General features: G+C 36.6%; 2 protein-coding genes across 4 annotated transcripts in view; both read left to right on the forward strand.

Moving 5' to 3' along the window:
- The first annotated feature begins 970 nt into the window (after nucleotides 1–970).
- Nucleotides 971–6,447, forward strand: LOC143305818 (uncharacterized). Its single transcript, XM_076690900.1, has 4 exons — nucleotides 971–2,867; nucleotides 4,250–5,299; nucleotides 5,652–6,075; nucleotides 6,360–6,447. Exons 1-4 carry the CDS (start codon nucleotides 971–973, stop codon nucleotides 6,445–6,447), a joined length of 3,459 nt encoding a protein of 1,152 aa, XP_076547015.1.
- Nucleotides 6,448–9,454: 3,007 nt separating this feature from the next.
- The window catches only part of LOC117605821 (uncharacterized), a 45,032-nt gene continuing 28,208 nt past the window's right edge, over nucleotides 9,455–26,278 (forward strand). The window contains exons 1-7 of one of the 3 annotated variants that reach the window (XM_034327555.2): nucleotides 9,455–9,648; nucleotides 9,739–9,828; nucleotides 10,844–11,247; nucleotides 11,875–12,031; nucleotides 14,890–15,108; nucleotides 17,520–17,782; nucleotides 25,263–25,544. In XM_034327555.2, the coding sequence (XP_034183446.2) occupies nucleotides 9,744–9,828; nucleotides 10,844–11,247; nucleotides 11,875–12,031; nucleotides 14,890–15,108; nucleotides 17,520–17,782; nucleotides 25,263–25,544 (1,410 nt within the window). In that variant the 5' untranslated portion in view covers nucleotides 9,455–9,648; nucleotides 9,739–9,743. The remainder of the gene's footprint in view (nucleotides 9,649–9,738; nucleotides 9,829–10,843; nucleotides 11,248–11,874; nucleotides 12,032–14,889; nucleotides 15,109–17,519; nucleotides 17,783–25,262; nucleotides 25,545–26,278) is intronic. The other 2 variants (XM_034327556.2, XM_034327557.2) reach the window with 2 other exon arrangements.

Genomic DNA, 26,278 nt, shown 5'->3' on the forward strand with positions numbered 1-26,278 from the left:
AACTACTGTTATAGCAAAAAATATATTCCTTCATGTTACTCTGCAAGGAATGTATCGTTCACGATGAAACCTTTCATATTTAGTAGGATATACAAGGTGTCACGCGACTACCTCGACACCCGAAGCGGGATGATTGCTAAGGTGATTCTAAACAACGTTTTTCTTTGTCAAAATGTTGGTTAAGGCTTGGTTTTCGAGTTAATAACAAAAAACATGGCCAATCCGAGCGCGCATACCGTGCAGTCCCAGGGACTGCAGTGTCGGGTGCTAAAATCGGGCCTGACAACATTTTTAGTCGTCGTTTAGAATGAATACGGAACTTAATCTCTTGTCACCTGTCGTAATGTAAAAAAGGAAATTCTAAGGATTCTAAATAACAAATAAAAATGTCTGAAGTGGAATAATTAATAACCGTTTGAATTGGAGGCTACGTTAATGATGAAAAATTTGAAAACAATTTAAATGAAACTTACCCATTCGTTTCTAAATTAACCTGCTACGCTGAAAGCAAATAATTCCCATTAGGTCACTGTGTCGATTCTGAAAATTCGACGAGGAAACACCTCGCCTATTACTCATACGTAAGTGCAATAAATGAGGGGAGTTCACTAGCCCGATCATGAAAACAGCTGTTCTACCGAACGTGTTTCCTCGTTTCCCAGTATAGTCGATTTTACGTTATACGTATTTTGCGTTCTGGAATATTCCCCAGAATATTCCAGACACCCGAACAAGAGAAGATCGGTGGTGGATTGACCGTTCGACGTTTGGAAAACGGAAGGCAGTTGTAAGCGATCGACGTGGTGGAACACGTCATTAGTAAAAACCTACTACAGCTTCAGAAGTGGGATTGAACAATCGTGTTCGATGAAATTTATGTACTTACGATTAGTGCGTATAGGGTTGAACAGTCGTGTTTTATAAACTTTATGTATATAGTGCACATAGTTACGTGGAACAATAAGGAACGATGACGACGTTGAACGATATTCCGGCTGTTAGCGAAAATATAAAAAAAGCACTGACGAAACAGATTCGCGCCTTGTATAAATTCATTACGGGAACCGAAGGTGATCGGAACAATCGAAAATACTTGCGTAGTTTTACGGGACTTGGTTTTGAAAGTGGATCGAAAGAATTTAACGATAAAGTGATGTGGGCCGTGACGTCATTCGATTTAGGCGAATTAATTGCTATTTGCAATGTGTTGGACATAGATTATAGTGGTCAACGTGAGGAGGTGGTCCGGCGAATTTGTGAATATTTGGCGGATCCGAGACGATTAAATACAATCGATGAGCCGACGGTTTCGGAAACCGAGGAAGAATCGGAAGACGAAGCGATGGACGATACTATTCGACCACGGTCGACGGATACAGGTGCGCGACCAGTGTCTGATAGAATCAGGTCGAGTGTTGACAGTTTGGTAGTGCGAGAAGATGTCATGGCAGATCGAGAAATGCCAAAATTTACACTAAATTTTCGTGACATCGAAGATTCAATCCGGCAATTTAACGGAACGGATGGATATCCAGTAGAAAGTTGGATTCAGGACTTTGAAGAAAACGCTGAATTACTTGGCTGGTCGGATTTACAAAAATTACTGTTTGCCAAAAAATGTTTGACGGGTTTGGCAAAATTATTTATGCAGGGCGAGCGTGGCATTATGACGTGGAGAAAATTGAAATCTCTTCTTTTAGAAGAATTTTCGACGAAAATAAATAGTGCACAGTTGCATCAGATGTTGAGTAACCGAAAGATGCGACGAGAGGAATCGGTGCACGAATATTTTCTGGTAATGAAGGAAATCGCGGCTCGAGGTTATATCGAGGCGGAAGCTTTGATTCAGTATATTGTCGATGGAATCCCCGACGAACCAAGCAGAAAGGCTCAGCTTTACGAAGCGAAACGATTAACCGAGCTCAAAGATAAATTGAAAATTTACGATAGAATACGCAATTTATGTCGCCCGCCTATTAAAAAAGTGCCTCCCGTGAATCTCGAAGTTCCGAGCAAATCGACAAGCAAAACGCATCATCAACAAGAAGAAACGAAACCACCCAGCAGATGTTATAATTGCAACGAAACGGGACATTTGTATGCGGCGTGTCCGAAGCCGAAGAGGGAGAGAGGAACGTGCTATACCTGTGGAGCCGTGGGTCACAAGAAACAAACTTGTCCACAACGAGCCAGTGCAGCAAAGGAGCGAGCCTCAAAACCTCCAAGTGCGGCGACGACGATGCATTTGGTGCAATTCAACACGAGTGTTGTACCGTGTTATACCGTCGATGCAACGTTGGATGCCGTGGGTAAAGTAGACGCTGTTTTAGATACGGGAAGTCCTGTCTCATTTTTGACGAAAACGCTAATTAAGCCGAATGTAGTTATAAGACCGCATAATAACACTGTACAATTCGGAGGCGTGAAACGTAGTAAAATAAATATTTTAAGGCGTCTCAAACAAATAATTTCGGTGGCCGATTGCGAAATTGAAGTTGATTTTTATGTAATCCCGGAAAATACTATGAGTTGTACTTGTTTATTGGGAAGGGATTTTATTACAAATGATAATATAGAAATAACTTTAGGAAAAACGGTGCGAATTCAACGCAAACTTAAGACGGGAAATGATAATTATCCGGTGTCAGGAATTTTGAAGATTGACGCAATCGAAGACGATCCACCAAAGAACATTAAAATTGATGAAAAAGTAGATTGGGAATCGCGAAATAAAATTGAAAATATTATGAATGAATGTTACGTGGAACCGGAAAGACCAGAGTCACCAGTTACAAAATTAGAGATGGAATTGGTGCTTAAACCAAATCATCAGCCATTCTACTATGCGACGACAGCCGCGGATCGGCGTCGCGCATCGCGGGCCCCCACCGCGGCGGCATCCCCACTCCCAAGTAATTAGGGTATAAGCAGGACCGATCGAGGGGACCTCCTCGGAGGTCCGGACCGGAGCACCAGAGCTCTCGACGCCATGGCTGACCTGGCGAAGAGATCTCTGGCCAACGGGCCGTAGCATTGCACTACGCTACGACCTGGCAGCTCCCATAGGTCCAGCGGCCGTAGGCGCCTAGCCTCGTCAGTCCCGTGGTTGACCCGGGGTGACCAAGCTAGTGCGCGTTCATAATCTCTGCTGGTGCTTCCGCGGGGGTTCCGAACGCTAGCTTACTCGGCACCGCAATTTGCCTTTGGCAGCCGATTCCGTCCAGCTTTGTGGCGTTACCCAGGCTGGCCAGGATTGGTCGTCGACTCGTTCGCTGTTCGGTTCTACCTCGGCGTACGAGAAGACGAGCCGCGTGAGGCAAGCGGGCAGCAACTCCACCGCAGCGCGAAACACCGCAGCGCGATTGAATAAACACCGTCGGCCCAACCGGGCCAATCCTATCCCGACTCTACCTTCTCTTGCGTTGACATCGCGCAGTTAGTTCGTAAGACCGCGTAGCGATGGCTACGACCTGCGCTAGAATTAAGGCCGCGTACTTTCTGTGACGGACCGGGTTCCGACCGTAGTTCATAAGTCCTGTACATTAGGCTTAAGATTGGCTCCACGCGTTTAGACGGCCAGACGATATTCTGCTTGTAGCTACCGAGGCCGGAGAACACCGCTGCCCAGCCAGCCCGGCGGGGGCAACGCCGTGCTGTACACCTTGAGTTACCAAAAAGTTCCTGAATAAACATTTCTATTTTTGATATTAACAAACCGTCTCGTTATTTACCGACCTGTTCCCATGCGAACCCTGGCACGGGGAAAACCGCCGCGGTGCGCAACGCCGTACGCACCGAACCGACTGACCCCGTTACAACTATAATCCGAGACGACTCTCATATTGTGAGAAAAACGCGGTTGAGATATTCATTAAAGATTTATTAGAAAGGGGAATTATTCGCCCAAGTATGTCCGAATATTGTAGTCCAATCGTATTAATTAAGAAAAAATCTGGACAATATCGAATGGCCGTTGATTACAGAGAACTTAATAAACTAACATTACGAGATAATTTTCCAATTCCTAGAATAGATGATCAAATCGATCAATTACGAGACAAGCATTATTTTACGCGGTTAGATTTAAAGGACGCATTTCATCATATTCATATGAAGGAAAATTCAATTCGATTCACCGCTTTTATTACGTTTATGGGTCAATACGAATATGTACGCATGCCTTTCGGCTTGTCAAACGGTCCTTCATTTTTTATGCGTTTTATTAACAACGCTTTTCGGTAACTATTAGATGAACGAAAAATATTAATTTACTTGGATGATATTTTAATTGCCACAAAAACAATCAGTGAAAATTTAGAAATATTAAAACAAGTTTTGACCATTGTCGTAAAGAATCGTTTAGAATTAAAATTGGAAAAATGCGCTTTTCTATTGCGCGAGATCATTTATTTGGGTTATTGTATAGATTCCTCAGGTGTCAGGCCAAGCAAAGAAAATATTCAAGCGGTATGCGACTATCCAATACCGAGGAATTACAGAGAATTACAAAGCTTCTTAGGATTAGTATCGTACTTCCGAAAATTTATAAAAAATTTTGCGTTAAGAGCGAAACCATTATACGATTTATTGAAGTCAAAAGTCACGTTTAAATGGAACGATGAAATGTTAAAATGTTTTGAAGATTTAAAAAAATTATTGGTGTCCGAACCTGTATTAGCAATTTATTGTCCAACCGCGGAAACGGAGTTACATTGCGACGCAAGCACTCATGGCTTCGGCTCAGTATTATTGCAAAAGCAAGCGGATGGAAAGTTTCATCCAATATGTTATTTTAGTAAGAGAACGACACAAGCCGAAACAAAATATCATAGTTTTGAATTAGAGGCATTAGCAATAGTTTATTCCTTAGAACGCTTCCGAATCTATTTGCACGGTATCCCTTTTAAAATTGTCACTGACTGTAATAGTTTAAAATTAACATTAGAACGTAAAGAAATAAACCCCAAAATTTTACGATGGTCGCTCATCTTTCGAAATTATCAATACACTTTAGAACATCGACCAGGAGATAGATTAGTGCATGCCGACACATTGAGTCGCGAATTTAGCGTACTTGTAATTACTGAAAACAGCTTCGAGCGGAATTTAGCAATCTTACAGGGTCAAGATCCGCAAATTAAAAAACTGCGTGATGAACTCCAGAATAACGAAAATAGGTTCTTTGAGCTAAATAACGGAATAGTATACAGGAAAATGAACAATAAATTGCTATTTTATGTCCCTTCGTCAATGGAAGACAATGTAATTCGTACGAATCATGAAGAAATCGGTCATCAAGGTATAAATAAGACCTTGGATTATGTATCTCGAGTTTATTGGTTTCCTGGAGGGAAAGAGAAAGTGAAGAAATTTATAATGAATTGCATAAAATGTATTACGTATTCCACTATCGCAAATAGGGTCGAGGGAGATTTACAGTGTCCGGATAAAGGATCTGTGCCATTTTGTTGTTTACTATTATGGCCCTTTAGAGCGTTCCAGAAATCGACAAAAATACATATTTGAGATAATGGATGCGTATACAAAATTTGTAAAATTTTACCCGACAATTAGTACCACCTCGAATGAGGCAATTCGACATTTACAAATGTATTTCCGAACTTATAGTAAGCCACGAAAAATAGTTTCAGATAGAGGTAGTGCATTTACTTCTAGTAAATATAAAGAATTTTTAGCTGAGAACTCGATTCAACATATTTTAGTCGCGACGGCAACCCCTCACGCTAACGGACAGATAGAACGGATTAATAGATCGTTAACACCGTTATTAGCGAAATTAAGCTCAACTACAGGAACATGGAACCAGGTATTAGAAAACGCCGAATACGCGTTAAATAATAGTGTGAACCGAACCATTGGAGATACCCCAAGTAGATTATTATTTGGTATAAATCAGTTAGGGAAAGTTCAAGACGACTTACGTGTAATTTTGGAAGAACAAATTATAGACGACCGTGATTTAAATTCTATCAGAGAGAATGCAGTTGCAAAAATACAAGCAGCAAATGAGTATAATAAAAATTATTACGATAAAAAACACAAAACGTCGACAAGGTACGTAGTAGGAGATTATGTTTTTATTAAAAATAATTATGTAACGCCCGGAGTAAATAAAAAATTACTACCAAAATTTAGAGGTCCATATGAAATTGTTAAGGTATTAGATAAAAACCGCTATGTAATACGAGACCCTGAAGGACATCAATTAACTCAATTACCATTCGAAGGTATCTGTTCACCGGAAAACATGAGATTATGGTCAAAATTAAAGGAAGTCGAAAATAATGAAGACGAATGAATATAAAGCGTTTGTATCATGTATATATTTTATATTATAGGTTAGATATAAGTATATTAGATATAAGTACCATCCTATTGTTAAGAATACATTATAAGCATGTTACAGAAATGCGTTATGAAATATGAATGTTATTGTAGACACCTTAAGAATGTATCTTATGTATCTCTCTTATGTACTATCTACCTTATGTTACTAATTATGTTAAGAACCCATTATGAAAAACACCCTTATGAATATTATGAATGTTTTACGTTATGCTTTATACTTATGCTATTCTATGAATTTATGTTAAATGAGAGAAAAGAAAAAACATTAGTAAGTAAGATGTCAACAATTTAAGCGTTGCGTGACGATTGAGGTCAATCGTAGGACAGGATAGGCCGAATTATAGTCGATTTTACGTTATACGTATTTTGCGTTCTGGAATATTCCCCAGAATATTCCAGACACCCGAACAAGAGAAGATCGGTGGCGGATTGACCGTTCGACGCCGCGACGCGACGTTGCGAAAACGGAAGGCAGTTGCAAGCGATCGACGTGGTGGAACACGTCATTAGTAAAAACCTACTACACCAGTGACAATTATCTGCTTTCAGCGTAGCAGGTTAATTTAGGAATAAATGCGAAAGTTTCATTTAAATTGTTTTCAAATTTTTCATTATTAACGTAGCCTCCAATTCAAACGTTTATTAATTATTCCATTTCAATCATTTTTATTTGTTGTTTAGAATGCTTAGAATTTCCTTTCTTACATTATGACAGGCGACAAGAGATTAGGTTCCGTATTTATTTTAAACGACTAAAAATGTTCTACCAGTTCAGTTTTTTTATTGTGCTATGCCAACGGGGTGCCGAGCCGTTCGTTCACGACCTACGTCAGGTCCGGTTTTCGTAGCCTACATTGCAGTCCCTGAGCCCGGGCGCTGTACGCGCTCGGATTGGTCGGTATTTTTTGTTAATAACTCGAAAACGAACCAACATTTTGGCAAAGGAAAAAGTTGTTTACAACCTGTATATCCGCGATGATCCCACTCGCAAAAATTTATGAAATTTGTTGTTTATTAACAATTTAAATTCGGTCAGTTTTTGGAGGGTTTATGGTTATTAGCTAAGCAACAGAAACCCAAAATCACCTTACACTATCTTACAAATACTACTGGTTCCACTAAAAAGTGTAAAATAATTTCTATTTCATTTATATCAATATTCCATAGCTATTAATAATATCTACTTAATCGTTAAATAGGATACCAAATACATTTCAAAGTTTTCGGAGGCGGCATAAAATTAAAAACTTTTCCTCTACTAAGAAGATCCTAACTCGGGCGTCGGCAATCTATGATAAATGACCCATCTGATAATTTCAAGTAAGCAATATTCAACGGGAATCAACATACCCATTGTGAATTAACTATACCGCAGTTCACGAGTGACCGCACTTAACTCGCGCAGTTTACCAGGTCTAGGGAGATTTTTCATAGTGTGTGTGATTCCCCTTTATAGCTTGCTTCTTACTTTGCGGTCACATCATTTTTTTTTCGAAAAATAATAGGAATTTCATTGTATCGCGAAACTTTACAATATCAACACCAGTTATCAGTTATCGTACGTCATATATTTCTGCCCACCATTTATATGATCGCAAAGAATAATAAGAAGCAAGCTGTAGAGGGGAATAACACACGTTATTAAAAATCTCTCTAGACCTAGTGAGCTGCGCGAATTAAGTATGGTCTCTCGTGAACTGCAGTATAGTTCATGTACATTAGGAGTGGTGCCAATTTCTGATAAAATCGTTACAATTACAAATGTTTTCAGTCGGACCTATAACGTTCCGCTTTTTCTCTTACGACTTATCAATTACCAAGTTCGTCATACCGCAATCAAATCGTTATTGGCAGCATCGTTTGTTCGGGTATTTTCAATTTTGCGCTGCCTCCGAAAACTTTGAAATGTATTTGGCATCCTATTTAACGATTAAGTAGATATTATTAATAGCTATGGAATATTGGTATAAATGAAATAGAAATTATTTTCCACTTTTTAGTGCATTTCGAAGTCGGATTTGTTTTTTGTTTAAAATTATTTTATCAAGCTTCATAACTCGAAAAGTACTCAATAAAACGTAACTTTATTATAGTGTTTTAGAAAGTTCTCGAGATACGGTGCAAGAATATGTAATAAAATAGAGGTTTGCATTTAAAAAACCATTAATGACCTCGACCTGATTTTGATAAGGTCACTCAAGGTCAAATCCACATTTCCATCATGTGTTTTTCTTTAAGCCATGCAACTTCTGTTCGAATTTTTCAATAAAATCATCGATTCGTGAGATAATTGACATCACTTCATAAACGATTAAAAACACTTTTTACTTTTGAAACTTTCTTTTAAACTTACATCAAAATCGTGATGTAATGGAACACTTTTGTTTTCAAATTCATAATCTACGGAAAAAACCTATCAAAATGACTTATCGCTCTTTTAAAAAAGAGTGAAAAAGTGTCGAAAATGTTGTAACGCTTCCGTTAGATAAAAAGATATGTAGTGTTTGATATTAAAAATATGATTTATTAGAACTAAGGATACAGATGATAGTATTAGGTTCAATGCAACTATTTTCTCTCTCGACTCTCAACGACACTTCTCGACTCTCATTCGAATCTGACGCTTTTCGCCAGGAAGAAAACCCTCGCTGGCCCTTTCCCTCCCACCACGCTCCTAGAAAAACACCCCCGACGCATCGGCCGATCGCCTAGTCGTTGGGTCTGTCTTTTGTCCGTCAACGCTTTCACTTTTATGACCCTTTTCCTGTCCTTAAAACTAACGCTCTCTAAACCTACGATACTACAGATATTTATGCAAAAAAATGCATTTTTACAGCGTTCCCCAAACTTTAGCGAATTTTAAGTGTCATATTCGCAATTAGTAGGTCCAAAAACATAAAGATAGACTAATTTCATACATTTATATGATGGGCAAATTTTGGCCACTTTTGGCCACTTTTGGACATCGTTCTTTTTAGCAGGGCCAGCCCCACCCTTGCCTCTATCTAGTTGCACTAGTGTTAAGAAACAAGAACCCCGTCAAAAATCATGTGTGTTTTGTATTTTGTTCACCAGACAACTGTGATTTGTTGATCGTGAAGCCATCTGGTAATTGCTTTCTGTCAACGAAAGTTAATAGAACGTATTTCATCGCTCGTGGTGGATTTTAAACCAGCAATTCATTCTGCAATTTTGGTATCATCCTCAATGAAATACTGTTAATTATCACGTAAATTGTTTCGTTTGATTTTCAAGTATCTCTCGGTGCAATTTTGTTCAGTAAGATAAATCAAGACACGTTTCAATTCCTTTAATGTTAGTGTTTAAGTACTGTGAAAATTTTAATGCATTTAATCCTCATTTTAATAGCCAGAATGGTGTACGAAAGGAGTTTAGTGTTTCTAGTTACTGGATTGGCGATAGTACTTTCTTGCTTCGGATTTATTGCTGAACGTTCAGGTATTATATCATAAATAGTATACCTTTAGCGTTATAATAAAATCATTCTTTCTTCTCTTCTAATTCGGACAGCGATTATTTAACAAATATTTATTTTCGGACTTTCTCAAACATGTATTATATATATAAAAACATAATAGCGTTTAATGGACAGTACAGTAGACCCTCGTTATATTGTCATATTCGCGATTTAACGTTCGCATAAATTTTAAAGCATATTATTGTCATTCTCCCGTTATCATAGTCTATGAAAATGATACACTTTTATCTCGCCTTCATCTTCTAAATGAGAACTTGGAAGCTTGACAAATTTTCCACTCCGACTGTTCTCTCAGCGGCAATATAATGAGGATTTCCTGTATATGAGCCACCCATTTGCCAAATCGATTAATTTAGAAAAAAAGTGAAGAAATTGAGAAAATTTAAAATGTCAAATATCAATCAAGTGCTTTGGTGCCGAATATTTTAAAAAATTCAAAAGTAATTTCAAATTTTAATTTTAATTTAAAAGTTCCCTTAATTTTTTTTTCTCTCAGTTAATTTGTCGTGTTAGTCATTGATAAAATATTTTAAATTAAATTTTCTTCTATTATATTTGCATTTAATTCTTCGTTCAAAAAGTTTCTGGTTAAGAGATTCTATGTTAAAAAAGTTTAATGCAACAGCACATTTGTGAAATTATTCTCAGCTAGAACCATTGAACTATGAGAGCAATAATCTACATAACAAAAATTCAATGAATGATATCATAATCAAAATATATAACTTCATTATTGTAGGAAATAAGATTCTGGTTCGTTCGACGACGTTTGGGAATATTCTGGAATCCGCTATTAACGATAAATGGTAAGGGAGTCGCGACACGTTCGGACATGGAGGAAACAAAAATTAGTTAATGAAACGTCGACGAACGGGCTAGACGCTAAACCACGACGAATAACACTTACGTAGTTTTAAGTAACTCTTATAATCTATATCCATTTCAATAAAATCCTATATTATTTAAATGTCTCAGCAGATAATCCAGTAGCATGGAACGCTGCATCGACCCCGGAAACAGAAGACAAGGTTATCCACACTTCCGGTATGAAAACGGAAGGGACTGGTATCGACAAGGTGTTACAAATCTCACAATCAGGCACGAAGACGTCGACGGAAACTATTGAACAAACGAGTCCTGATGTTATTCGCAAAAAGAAATTTGGTTTTATCTTGGAAAACGTGGAAAACGAGACAAATTTTGCAAAGATCGTGAAGGATACTAGAGCGAACTCTGTGAAAGATAATCCAATGACTGACAGCGGCACTTCCGCTCCACGAAACGTCGTGTTGGTTCTTGCTGAAACTGGTCAGGGTTCAGATGATTTTTGGAAGAATTTCAGGTCCTCGCACTCGTTTTCAATTGATGGACTTCTTCAGGTATGATTTTATATTAACTGTAAATTAATTTTTTAAATTAATTCTTAATGTTATTTTAGCATATTCGCGTACATTTTAAATGTTCAATAAATTAATCGATACTGAAGAAAAATATTTGTATTTTTGTGAATATGTATTTAATCTTTTATGTGTGTGCCCTTTTTATACTGAAGAGTACTGATCATTTGTTAAATAATGTTTAATTAACAGGACACTCTATTTGCTATGTTTTAAAATTAATTTTTTTATTAGTGTGTTTATTAGAATTTGTACTTATATTTAATTTGAAAAGCAAATTAAAAAATTTATACAACTTGGTAATTTCAGATTTTTAAGATTTCTAGTTGATAAATTATTTATAAAACCTATCGAGTAATAAGCATACTATAAATATATGCTGCATACCTATGTTGGGCATAAATTGATCAAAAGTTTTAATTAACGCTTACAATTACAAGAAATTAGTTGCCAAAAATTGTGACTGATTAAATAAACCGTTAAAAATAGTCATCAGTTGCTAATGATAAATTTTAATTGTTAATGACCAGTTGTTAAAATTTAATTGAAACAATGAAAATTTTAATATACAATTTCTTTAAAAAAAAAATTAAATAACGTCTCCTTTAGAATTGCGACAGCACTGATATAAACACGGCAAGATTTTCCCTGGAAAGTGCATTAATTTCCGGAAATAAGGATAAGAAATGCGACTGTGAACGCTTCTTAGGGTCAAATATTGTAGCATTGTTGCTCTGGGCTCGAGATACTAAAGGAATGACGACAGGTTGTATTTAACTACAATATCATACTGTGCCTAATTTTTTAAATGTCATTCCGCAACCGTACTTTAAAAATCGCTCTCCCTTATTGTATAGAGTAAAAGGTCACATTTTCCTTTACAAGGTAGAATACAAGGTGTCCCATGCAAATGGACTAATTCACATACATCACGCGATGTTTTATTCGACATCATTTAATTTTTTTTAATGATTTTTTTTATCTTTAACTATTTTAGAGATATAACTTGGTTCAGTTCCGTCAGACACTATGTATAATGTACAATGAGAAATATGTATGTAAAGTAAAGTTACCTCCTTATCACTGGAACCCTTTAATTACTCACAAGTACAATATGATCGTTTTGTTTTTCAAATTTACTCATTTTTTATCATAAACCCCATTTGGGGATTTAACCCTTCGACTACTGCTGGCGTCTAAAGGCGCTTAGTTTGGGTTCGTGATAATGTAGGTTATGTGCTTAAAAAATTGCTCTTATGATACCGTAGATGCCTACAGGCACGTAAACTAGTTTGAACTCTTATACTGGTTTAATGTAGTGGATTTCATTTTTGATTATTTCAATTTACTTCCTCAACAAAGTACGTCTAACGAAAAATCTCGCCATTCTTGGTTGTCTCAAAGTCTGTCGTAATCGTTAGGTTTTGACCATTAGGTACTTAGAAAGCTCAAGGTTTTTAACTTTACATATATACTGAATTTTTAAAAAAATAATATATGTGATGTATCAGCAGCGCGACTTGACGGTGGGGTATAAAAAGGCAACCATCTGCAAAAAGAAATAGCGTAGCTATTTTTCCGTTCGTCGAATACCGTTATAAGCTATATTATAATTCTGTTCTTTTTATGAATAATTCAATTGCTATTAAACTGTGTTATATCCAATGAGAGTAATTCGTATATTTTTTCCGATCTCACAATATATAAATATCTTGTAGAAATTTTAATTAACTAAATTTCAGATTAAAGTTGAATTCAAATCTGATACATAATGAATCCTTCAACTTCTACTTTGTATAAATAGTATAATATTAATATCATATAAAATTTTCTTCAATTACGTCTTATTTTAGGTATGTTAAATTATTATATTAAATTAGTTATGTCGCACAGTGGGACAAAACGGCTTTCAGCGATCAAAAGTCGATTTTCGTGTATTCGAAAATTGAAAAACTATTTACATACATCGATAGAGAATAAATTGTAGTTTAACGTGGTGTAATCCGTTTTTTCATATTTGCTTTCGTTTTGCCGTGGTTCGCACTCAAAGTCAGTAGAAATTTGTCAAAACGAAACGCTGATGATATTATCCGTAACTTCAATGTACGATTCTAATAACTTTTACTCGGAAAGATAAAATTCAAATGAATTACAAAGTTTACTAGATTAGTATAGATTCTATTCAGTGCATAAAATAAGTTAAAATGTTAACAACTTTTTAAATAATAGGATCTGATTGAAACGAAATACATTTAACTAAAATCTCAACTTTGCGTTTGATTTAAAAAAAATTTGCACATTTGTGCAGGGTGTGATTATTACTGTAGTAAAGAGTGAACCTTCCTCTATCAGAATCAGAAAAAAACGGTTGCCCCAACCTGCCACTGCTCAAAAAAATGGCGATTGAAATAAATTACACCCATCTTGGCCGCAGCGCACGATGATGGAAAAGCAGTACCAGATACGATTATTAACTAGTTAACTGCATTCAACGTGTATATTCGTCATCTAAAACTTTATTTCGGCCTTGCAATATGCCATAATAAATTTTCATAATTGTCGAAACTATTTTCACAAATGATTTGGTATAGATCATAATAAATATAAATAAATATATTATAATAACACATGTCTTGTTATTTTTTAATTATTATATCCGTTTTCATTATAGTTATTAACAGTTTTAAGTTAAATTTTTGTTAAATAACATAAACTATGTCTAACAAGTGAAGGATATTGAACGCGTTACAGTTTATACGTGAATATCTTGACACCCTGTAGTTCAATATGATTTATATTAATACAACTTAAGTATTATAATGTAGGCAAAAACTTCCCAAAATTTCATTAAAATATTTCCAATAGAACCGAAGTTACAGAATTTTGATCGCCAAAAGCAGTTTTGTCCCACTGTGTGTCGGTCACCAGAAATCGGCACGAGAACGGACGTGTTAATCTTTTAACGTAGATTTCCAAACTAATTCGGACAGCGTTTCACTTTATATTACCATGATGCACATATTCGTATTAATTCAGGCACGAAATGGGTCAGAAATGTGTAATTTTATTGTAATATTGTCATAAAGTTATTGAGTTTAGTTAGAATATTTAGAAAAAGTTTAAGTACCAACAACTGCTTTCTGCAGCTATTTTTTTGCAAAAATTTTCATGAATTTTTACAATGTTTTTTTTTCACATAAAGATGAATTAATTAAATAGAATATTATCTTTCGTTGATATGATATAGGTACTTACATATATGTATGTGTCTTCAAACAAAAATACATAACATCGCTCTTTATTTAACATTTTTACTTCTTTATATCAGCGTTTACTAATTGTCAGTTAATCGATCATAATTTTTGTGTATAAAAAAAAAATTATTTTTGGGTTCCTTTTCTTAATATAATATTTTGACGACCTGGATTTTACACTTGGTGTGTTTAAATATGCAATACTTTTATATGCGTTATTAATATCAACAATATTTAAGCTGTTGTGATTTTATTTTAATTTCCAGTTTATTATTTTATTAACTTTGATCTTTCTTCCTTTATCTTAACTTTTTGATACATATTTGCAGTTTTAAGAATTATTATTCTTAACTCGAAAGTTTCTGTTTAGCCTCATTATCCAATGCGAATTTCACGATTCCTACACTGTTTGAGTACGAAGAGTCAGTAACTATACAAAGAGAATCAGACGAGCCCGACGAGAACAGCATGAAACTAGAAATTCGCAAAATTAAGCCCGAAGTTCACGGTGACTGGAATGCGGTAGACCTGGGGAAACCAATTCACCGTGCTTCTCCGTTGATTCCATCCTCTAATAACCGAGAAGACGGTAAGCTTTTCTCTGTATATCTAAATATTAAAGCAGATGTCTACCAGAAGAGCCATAAGGGTTATTGTTGTTGCTGTTGCTTGCATTTCTACATAGAACAAAGATGCACATAAGGATATCTCGTCAATTTGTCAATTACAATTCATTCATGAATAAATCATCTTTTTCCACCGAATCAAATCATTTTTAAATTTAAATTATTTTTATTTAATTAATTTAATATCTGCACTACACTTATCTTCACTTATTATATATTTGCTTAATAAATTAAATTTCATTAATTTTCTTAATTAAGTTTCTGTTTTTTCTTATAAAATATTTTCTTCATTAAGGGGGTCGTACATGGTAAATGGTTGGAAAATAAAGATATTTTTGAGAATTTTTTTAAAGCAAGTAATATAATATAAAAATTTTCTGTTCTATGATACATAAATTATCAGTATTAGAGAAGATATAAAAAATGATTTTAATAGTTTTGGTAATATCGTGGCTGGTGTACACAATTTTGAAAGGGTTGCTTCTATAGAAACGTTTTCGTGGTGTTGACAACAAATTGGCCTTACACTTTATCTGACACAAAAGAAACCAAAAACATTTATAAATTACATATGATTAACTATAACAGCACATAGGAAAATTAAAAAATTTTTGAAGATAAGAAAATAGAGGACATATGAACAAATACGTTGAAATTTTGCTAGTTTTTCGTGTGAAAAAAGTTAAATAAAGTTCAATAAAAAAACGGCTACGTACTGTAATAGAAAAAGTTTTTTTTTACAAAATATAACCTTGATGACATCGATTGGATTGTTAGATTTTTTTATTTTCTGTCAACGCAGTCGAAAGATGTCATTTCAAGAAAAACGCATTTTTTGATTATATCAGATTACCTAGAAATAAGAAATTCATTCACTGTATCTCCGTTAATTTTTCGAATTCCGCCCTGAAGCTATGCATATAAGCATGTGTTTGGAATATGTGCTTATCGAAATATGTGAAAAAAACAAGGTCGGATCAGCTTGCACTTCTTTGTTGATTATTAATTTTTAGAACTACGTGTCAAAGCCAGCTATGTAGGAACCCACGGAGTTTATGCGTACATCTGGCGTGCAAGCTGTTCCGACTTCGTTTTTGCATGTACATATCTCTACGGAAAGTGGTAAAGTTTCAATATCTTTTGACTTCGACCATCTAGAAACACAAACTCAACGATTTTGAGCGTTTCTCATCAAGACCTTTCCAACGGTACCAAATTTGTATCTCTAGTATATGTAATTGTTAAGGAATAAAATGCGACGACGGACGGACGGACGGACACGGAGACGGGAACCTAAAAATCAATGTTTTTGACCATTTACCATGTACGACTCCTTTAAGATCATTTATTTTAACATTAACATTTTATCATGAACTAATCTTTCATGATATTTCAATTTTCTATTTATAAATTTTATCAGTTTCTGTAATTATTATAACCTGAAATTATTTAAATTTACAATTTACAATATGAAAATAATAAAGAAAACCTGATAGAAATATTCAATTTTCTTTTCTACATGTCACATAGTACGTTATTTGATTAAACTAAAGTTTTACTTTAAAGTAATGGAGTTTTAAATTAAATTAAATTAAATTGAAGCAAAAATTAAATTTCGCTACAAAATACTTTCAAACAACCCATTATGTACTGACAATAAGTACTTAGACAAGCGATCAAATCAGGTTTCCCCGGGAAAAATGGCGATGTCCCAAATTTTCGCCTTTCTCCATGGCATCCCTGACAGTGATGCGCTTTTGTGGATTTTTTTCCACTAGGAGGCTGGGTGCGCATATACTTAAATGACATTACAGCTACAGACATAATGTGATACTATAGACTGTATACACATTGCACGTATAAAAGTGGCCCGTGTATTTTCTCTAGTTTCTCTTACCCTTGCAACAAATATTAGTATTCGTATAATTAATTGGCTGCAGACATAAGAAATAGCATCACATTTTATTAATATGATTTCTGTAGTATTTTATTTCAATAAATTAAAGCTTTCTTCTCTCCTTAAAATTTCCTCCGTGTACAACCTTCCTTATCTGGGGCCCAATACATAATACCTTCATATCTAAAGAAAGTATAAAAGTCTGTCCCTCTCATTTGGGCGTAAACACTTCTACCGGAAAATTTGAATTATTATTTATTGACTATTTATATTTCTCAGCTGTATAGTAAATTTTATAATATTTAATAATTAAAAATTATATTATTTTCTTCCTAAGTTACTTTTCGTATTAATATTGTTAAAATTAAGATTCTGAGAATTCCTACTTTCCCTGTATTGCCATTTTTCCTAGCGATTGTACCATAAGTCAGTTCGTTTTAACAACAACTAACAACAAAGTTTCTTTCATCATCACAGGTAGAGACGAAACTATGTGGGACGTGTTCGACATGTTCTCCAAAATAAGACTTGCATTATTCCGTTCCCTGCTGGAATCTCTCGGAGGCAACATAGCTACTCCAGATGAATCGATTTCCTCTTATAATCCTTATATTCGTCGAGCAACTTTGGCAAACATAATTGGGAAACTGAAATCTGTCGAAAGTGAGAAAGGTTTCATATTGGCTGTCACTGTACCTGCAAACGAACTTAATTCTGTCATGGAACTTCTACAAAGAGAAGTAAGTTCAGAAAAGCTCCTTATTGATTTTAATTAATTTTTTTTCTGGCAGCTACAATACAGGGTTTAGTTTATAAATAAAATTTTCCATTCATCCATTCAACCATTCATAAAATGTTCAAAGTATATTTATTTTGCAAATTTAATTTATAATAGAAAATTTGAAAGGCATGAAATTGGAAAACAAGATTTTGACATTTTTCTGACAGTCTTTGTTATAATTATTGTGAATTTTTTTAGTATTTTACTGGGCTTGTATTAAAAGAATATTGTATTCGCTACAAAACTTTATACAGGCTCGTAGTTCGTAAAATATTATAGTATATATCAGGGTGTTGTTTAAAATTCAACTTTTATAATATTCCTTAGGTATTTTAACATTTTGTTCTGCTTAAAGACAGGCCTGATTAAAATTTTATTAGATTTCACAATGTTTCTGAAGTTACTGCGTGCCTATTAATGTTTTAAATTGTTAATTTATTAGTTTATTCATGTTTTGAGTCAAAGGAATACACAAACGGAGAACGAAAACAATATTTGTTACTATTAGTCAAGCATTTCAAGCAATTCCGACAAAAATCTTATTATCCTAATGATATTACTTCTGAAATAGATTTTTGTAAATATAAATTGCTGATTCACAAATTTACTTTTAATAATATTCTAATATGTTGGAAAAGAAATTGCATTACTTTTCTTAAAGAATACAAGATGCAATGGTTTACAACCCCTAATATTTAGCTCTAAAAAGAAAGGTACCATATTACTCATAAGGGTGAAGACATTGATAGGGTGACCGGTGCAAAGATGTAAAAATAATCTTTTTTTTATTTATAACCTTTGCACAGCGGAGCCTGGATCAATCGTAACCTAAAGTTACAAAACATATAGAAGGATATTAATCTAAAGTTAAATGTATAATTTTTAAGCAAACGAGTTTTGTATATTAGAAGAATAATTATTAAAGCAACAGTGTAAAATTTAGAAAATGAAAATAATATGAGATACAGAGTTAAATTAAAATTGAAACTCTCTTCATGGTCCGCTGCCCGAGGGTAAAATAAGCATCATCCTACTATATACATTTATTTATGTCGGATTCGCTCGCGGACTGTCGTCGAAAGCACGTGTGTTCCTTCGAGCTCCCGAGTTTCGTTTGTTTTTTTGCTAGTGCTGCGCAGTTTGTGTGGTGTTCTGTTTGGCGTTTTGATTCGCCCCATTTACTTACTTTCTATTTGTTACATAGTGCATAAACATTGTTCAGTGCATTAGTTAATTAAGTGTCCCTAGTGCTGGCTGGAAGGCCCACTAGAAGAACTAAATCCGGTGCGAAGAGGGTTCTCCTCTTTCAAAGCGGTCCAGTGTCTCAGCGGCCCTATAGGCTGACGGAAGATAATCTCAGGCTTTTCGCTGAGGCGAATTCTTCACGCGATCCAGACGATCCAAAAGCTGTAGCTGTCCATGAGCCTTCTTCCGGGCTTGATTTTGAGGTTAACAAAGGGATTAACCTACGAGCAAACCCCCCCGGTAGAGTCGCTTCTTCGCAGTACATCATGCCACGCGAGGGTAGTATCTCCGCACCAATCAGCGAGCTCGATCTTCGCCCGGCTTCTCCTTATCGCACTGCCTCGTCGGTAGACTCGAATTCTTCCGTTCGCGCTAGCGCGCCCGTGAAGGTAAACAGAGGTAAGAAGTCACGTAAACGACTTAGCCCGAGTGCTCTCTCTCCTGCGAAGGACAAGCTTGTTTCAAATAAGCCGGTTGACAACAAAGCTACTGTAAACTCTGAAAACATTTCTTCGGCTAGTGTCGCTTCTAACATTCATTGTGATGGCGAGGGGGCCATGGAAGTTGACTCTATCCCCACCGTTCTCGTTTCCAATCGCTTCGCGATTCTTTCTGCGTTCTCACGAGAGGATTCTACAATTTCTGCCAAGGCTTCAAAATCATCTTCAGCCGGCACGGGTGCTCAGCCTCAAACGGCACGCGCGCTGCCACGTGTTACTCACATCGACAACAATCCACGCAAGAAAATCTCAATTAAACCACCACCTCTTCATGTTTCCGGCTTCTCATATAGCATTGCCAAATTTAATCAGCAGCTCATTGATTCTTATGGTAATTGCTTTAAGATCAAATACCTTGGCAACAAAATTCGTCTACAATTTGACTCTGTCACCCCTTTCAAACAATTTCAAGCCTTGCTTCGCGAGGGCAACGTTCCATTCTTTACTTTCACGATGAACGATGAAAAAGCTCTCAGCATGGTGCTCAAAGGGCTTCCCGATACTCCGACTGAGGACATACTTCAAGAATTGAAGGCCAACGGCTTAAAACCAATCAGTTGCGTTCCGATACGCCGTACGGACTCATCCTTGCCTCGCAATTTTTCTATATTTCGAGTTAATTTCCCTCCCGGCACCACGGTGTCCGAAGTCTCTAAAATAGGCTACGTCTTCAATGTTCGAATTTATTGGGACAGATTTCTCTTCAACAAGAAATTTACCCAATGTTTCAGATGCCAGGCTTTTGGGCACTCCGCCACAAATTGTAATTTTCCTGCGGCCTGCGTCAAATGTGCAGGAAAACTTCATTCCTCCACCTGTGAGAAAACCTTGAACGAACCTCCAAAATGCGTCAACTGCAGCGGCGCTCATACGGCTAACTATTCTAAATGCTCGGCCCTGAGCAAGTATCTTCAAGCGCGAGAGGTCAAATCACCTCCGCCTCGTGGTCCTCCAATCTATAACCAGTCAATACCTATCCACTCTAATCAATCTCCTATTTTACCTTCGAATAACTTTCCCCTTCCTCATCATTTAGTCAACCGGACCTCTTATGCTGCGGTTGTATCTGGCCAAAATCCTAGGCCAACCTTGCATCGTTCCGTCATCGATGATCCAAATGGAACAAATATTGGATCCATCTTGGAACTCAAAGAGGCGATGGGTGAGCTGAACTCGTTGCTTGACATCAACTCAATCCTTAACATTGTCAAAACATTAATACAGGCGCTCCGCGGCTGTAATACTCAGTTTGAGAGGTTCCAGGCTATCTGGTCAGTATTTCAGAACCTTGGTTAGCAATGTTACCCAAAATTATTCTATGGAATGCACGGTCGTTGCAAAAGCGACGCAACGAACTAATACACATGATTGCCTCGACCCAGGCCGAAATTGTCCTGATCATAGAAACTTGGTTAAAGCCTGACTTAGATTTTTCAATTCCTGGGTATTCTGTAATAGGATTCTCCTCTTGCTTCTGGCCGACCCCATGGTGGAGTTGCCATAATCATTCATAATACTCTGGAATTTTCTGCCATTAATTATCCCTCGACTTCTTCTAGTCTCATATCGTGTTTTATTAAACTTACCAATCCCAAACTCTTTTTAGGGGTGGTATACTCTGCCCCTACTAACATCATCTCTCGTGCCGACCTCGAACAACTGGTTCAGATGGGATCCCCATTTTTGATTGGTGGCGATTGAAATGCCAAACACTCTTTCTGGAATAACTATGCCAATAATGCTAATGGTAAAACAGTTTTTGACCACATGATCAGCTCTGACTACAGAATCATCCATCCCGACGCGTTCACCAGGATTTCCACTCACTGTAGACCTTCGGTTATTGACTTTTTCATCTCCAATTGCACTCAGAACTTCTCTTGTACAACCCTGGATCAGCTGAGTTCCGACCATGCTCCGGTCGTCCTTTCTGTGTCTGGTTCAACACGGCCTGTTGGTCTCGACAGAGCTACGAACTGGGAACTCTATAATCAGCTAACCTCGAATTTCAAAATTCAATCCAAACATTGTTCCACTGACGACATTGACAATTCTATTAAAACCTTGACCTCATTTCTTCACGCGTGCCATCGTCGGGCCACCACTCGTGTTGATAATTCCACCACCAAACATAACTACTTGACAAATGACTCTGAACTTCAGTCACTCATAGCAGCCAGGAGGCGTTTGAGGAGATTGGCCCAAAGGATTGGCAGCTACTCGCTTCATGATAGAATTCATGATCTATCCGCAGCTGTTAGGAAACGTATCTCCGTTCTCCGTAACACCAACTGGATTAATAAACTAGCTTCATTCGAAAAACCTGATCCAACCTTTTGGAGCACATACCGTGCAATATCGTCTACAGGCGGCTCAAGAAGACTTCCACCACTTGCTCACAACTCTGGCACCGCTTGTTCTGACTACGAAAAAGCCGAGGTCCTTGCTAGCCACTTCGCCAACGTTCACAACAGTGCATCATCTCTAAGCTCACCGCACTCTCTGCCAGTTGAGGATTTTATTTCCAACCTATACAACAACTCTAATTCAATTCTCGAGGACAACATGCCTGTAGCTGATCTGGATCTTTCTCCTCGCCGTATCTTTGACTACATTCGCCAATTGAAAAATCGTAAATCTCCTGGTCCAGACAGAATCTCAGTTCCTATGTTAAAAAACGCCTCATTCAAAATCACCGTTCAACTTTATTATCTGTTCCGTAACTCCATTAAACTAGCCTACTTCCCAGAGGCCTGGAAAATTGCAAAGGTCGTTCCCATTCTCAAACCCGGGAAACCAAAAAACATCCCCGCCAGTTACAGGCCCATCAGCCTTTTACCAATTCCCGGCAAACTCTTCGAAAAAGTTATCTTCTCTGCCATATCCTCACACCTCTCATCGAACAAAATTATCATAAACCAACAATTTGGATTCCGTCAACAGCACTCGACACTGCAACAAGTACCTCGCTCTCATCGAACAAAATTATCATAAACCAACAATTTGGATTCCGTCAACAGCACTCGACACTGCAACAAGTACCTCGAATCTCCCAATTCATTTCCAAAGAGCTAAACATTCGTCGCGCTGTGGGGATGGTCTTGCTTGACCTTGCCAAGGCCTTCGACACTGTCTGGCATGATGCACTCCTCTTCAAACTGGATCGCATCAAACTACATCCAATACTTATTCTGCTGCTTCGTTCTTACTTCAATAATCGCCAACTATTTGTGCAAATTCTGGGCTTTCAATCCTCTTTCCTCAAAATTTGTGCTGGAGTGCCACAGGGCTCCATCTTGGCTCCCCTCTTATTCAGTATCTACATAAATGATATCCTTCAGTGCCTCAATTGCATTTTAGCTCTCTTTGCCGACGATACGGCTATTTTGACTTCTTCCGTCAGACTCACTCACCTGATTTTTAAATTACAACAGTACCTGGACGCTATTCTTGAGTACTTCGCTGACTGGAAACTAAAAATTAATCCGGACAAGTCCGAAGCCGTATTTTTCACCCGACCCAGGAGGGATTTTCCCATCATGGCTAACTACCATATTTCCATCAACAATATTGTTATTCCCTGGTCCCCCTCTGCGCGCTATCTGGGCATTGTACTCCACCATAGTTTCCGTTGGTTCTGCGCCGCCCAGGACCGCACCAAGAAGGCCTTGGTTGTATACCACACGTTCCATAAGTACCTCAACAAAACCTCTCCGCTACACGTCTCCATTCGCCTCAGCATCTACAAAATGTGCATCCGTCCGGTCTTGACCTACGGTTCTCAAATTTGGTGGCCAATCTGCCCCAAATATTGCAAAACTACTATTCAGAGAGTCCAGAACAAAATTTTGAAAACTATTCTGAACAAACCTCAACGTTTTCCTACAGCCTCACTTCATGAAATTGCAAAAGTACCCTTAATTAAGGACTACGTAGCTCGTCTTCGCTCTAACTACTCTGCCAATGAGCATCCAAATCCTCTAATACAATTTATTACGTCAGAAGAAAACGTGCCTTTTCGCTCTACATATCCTTTTCCCACCCTTTGATTCTGTCTTTTCACTTCCTGCTCGCCTTGAGCACTTCCTCTTTCCTTATTATCTAGTATAGCTACATCCTTTGGCTTCTGCCTGTATATGCACTGGTGCCCCCAGTGCTCTTTCAACTTATCTCCCAAATTTTCCTACTATGATTACTTTGTTAGCGGGTTTTTTGAAAATTTTCCTGCTCCTCACTCAAATCTTCCAATTACTACAGTCATGTCGGTAATGCCAGGATAATTTTTATCAGTTGGTAAGCGAGCATTTGCCCGCAGGGACAACTTACGGGAGTCCTGGAGGTTGGGGTACACCCTCCCTGCCTCCCGACTTCATTGCGAGATTTAAAAAAAAAAAAAAAATATATATATATATATATATACATTTATTTATGTTATTTTTCACCGACTTCGAAAAAGGAGGTGGTTACTCAATTCCATCAGTATATTTTTTTTTCTTTAATGTATGTTCGCCGATTACTCCGAGACGGATAGACCAATCGGAACGGAACCTTTTGTATCTTGTAGAGTATGTGTCCCGATTGGTCCCGTTAAAAAAACATTTTGCATTTTTTCATTGCTAACGATTTTTTTGCCAAAAACATAATTTATTTATTTATTAGCATATAATGTTTCATTTATATTTTTCACCGATTACTCCGAGACGGATGAACCAGCCGGAACGAAAGCTTTTTCATCTTGTAGAGTATGTCTCCTGATTGGTCCCGCAAAAAAAATATTTTGCACCTTTTCATTCCTAACGACTTTTATTGCACAAACCTTAATGCTTTATTTATATTTTTCGGCGTTTAATCTGCAAGGAATGTACCGATCGCGATGACACCTTTCATATTTAGTAGGAGATATATCCGCGATGATCCCACTTGCAAAAATTTACGGCATTTCTTGTTTTTTAACCATCTAAATTCGGTCAATATAATTTTTTTGGTTTATGGTTATTAGCTAAGCAATAAAAACGCAAAATCATGTTACGGTATCCTGCAAATACTGCACGTTCCACTAAAAAGTGTGAAATTGAATAATTTTTAACAAAAAATACAACCGAGTGCAAAATGCGCTAAAAAGTGTAAAACAATTTCTATTTCATTTATACCAATGCTCCACAGCTATTAATAAAACTGATTTAACCTTTTCGGAGGCGGCGTAAAATTAAAAATATTGCGGTATGGCGAACGTGCTAATTAATAAGTTGCAAGAAAAAATACGGAACGTTATAGATACGGTTGAAAACATTTGTAATTGTAATGATTGTATCAGAAATTGGCAACACTTCTGATGTATAATACATGGAGTTAATCCGCAATGGGTGTGTTGATTCCCGTTAAATATTGTATACTTGAAATTATGAAATGGGTTATTTGTCATAGGTTGCCGACGCCTGAGATAGAATTTTCCTAGTAAAAGGAAAATTTTTAATTTTGCGCCGCCTCCGGAAAGGTTGAAATGTATTTAGTATACTATTTAACGATTAAATAAGTTTTATTAATAACTGTGGAGTATTGGTATAAATGAAATAGAAATTACTTTACACTTTGTAGCGCATTTTGAAGTCGGTTGTATTTTTTGTTAAAAAGTATTTTATTTAATATGCAATAAATAAACGACAATGTGACAAATGATCATTACTATGATTAAAGGTATCTGAAGAAACACTTTTGGTGGTGACAGGAGTTTGCTCTCAGGACAATAAACTAGTGCCATTTTTCGCCCAAGGACCAGCAGATAAGGTGCTTCGCGAGACAAAGATAATTTGGGATCTACCTATGACTATTGGACACGCTATTGCGAGTGGTTGTCAAGGTTCTAGCTGCAGGTTGCGTCGACATGGTGCTCTTCCACTTCCGGTTCCTCAAATGAACATCGTGCCTCATAGTATACCCACTTTAAAGAGACCGTTCCGAGATGCCACGAGGAAGACGGTAAAGTAGAACTAAATAATCCTTTATATGTTAGCGTAGTTAGATAGGCCCATTTTGATCCCTCCAAAATATGGACTGGACCCACCCAAAAAAATCTTTGAACTGGGTCAACTGTGACCTGGATTTACCCAAGGTATATAATGTTACGTCGACAAAAATGATGGGATCCAAACTTCCAAATAAAACACCTTCACACGTCGTAATGTAGGGTGGCCCACAATAACTGCTGTTTCATGTAACTACTCAACGGTAAGTAATAAGGCAAAAATGTAAAGAAATTTTTATTAACGTTTCTCATGTTGAATACTATTGTGAAGAAAATTTGTTGCCTTCAATTTATTAAGGTCTATATGGTCATTTCCTGTCTTTTAAATAAAATGCTATATTTTTGTTTTGATATTATAAAGATTCAGAGAAAACAAGTTCAGTATGTCTAAGCACTTTAGCACATTCACCAACTAATGATTAAAGTATACGAATGCATAATGTATGATGGCTGATGTTACCTAAATGAGGTAAAGGGCACAAACAGTGCAGACATGAATTAAGAAAACAAGGGAAAATTTTTAAAAACCTAGTATATGGGTTGCTATGACCAAGATCGTTATTCAAATTTCGGGAATTTCGATCCGATCAAAATAATTCCTGAATTTTGAAAGTATAATATTAAAGGCCATCAAAAATTTATAAAACATTATATAATTTATGATTCAGGTAGTATTATTGAAGATATA

The sequence above is a fragment of the Osmia lignaria genome, chromosome 2, assembly GCF_051020975.1.
Source record: "Osmia lignaria lignaria isolate PbOS001 chromosome 2, iyOsmLign1, whole genome shotgun sequence".
Classification (NCBI taxonomy): Eukaryota; Metazoa; Arthropoda; class Insecta; order Hymenoptera; family Megachilidae; genus Osmia; species Osmia lignaria.

Coding starts and splice junctions, on each gene's coding strand:
- LOC143305818 (XM_076690900.1), top strand. CDS start 971: ATGACGACGTTGAACGATATTCCGGCTGTTAGCGAAAATATAAAAAAA. Junction 2,868..4,249: donor GACGACAGCCGCGGATCGGC/GTCGCGCATCGC, acceptor GGTAACTATTAG/ATGAACGAAAAATATTAATT. Junction 6,076..6,359: donor AAACACAAAACGTCGACAAG/GTACGTAGTAGG, acceptor TTTATATTATAG/GTTAGATATAAGTATATTAG.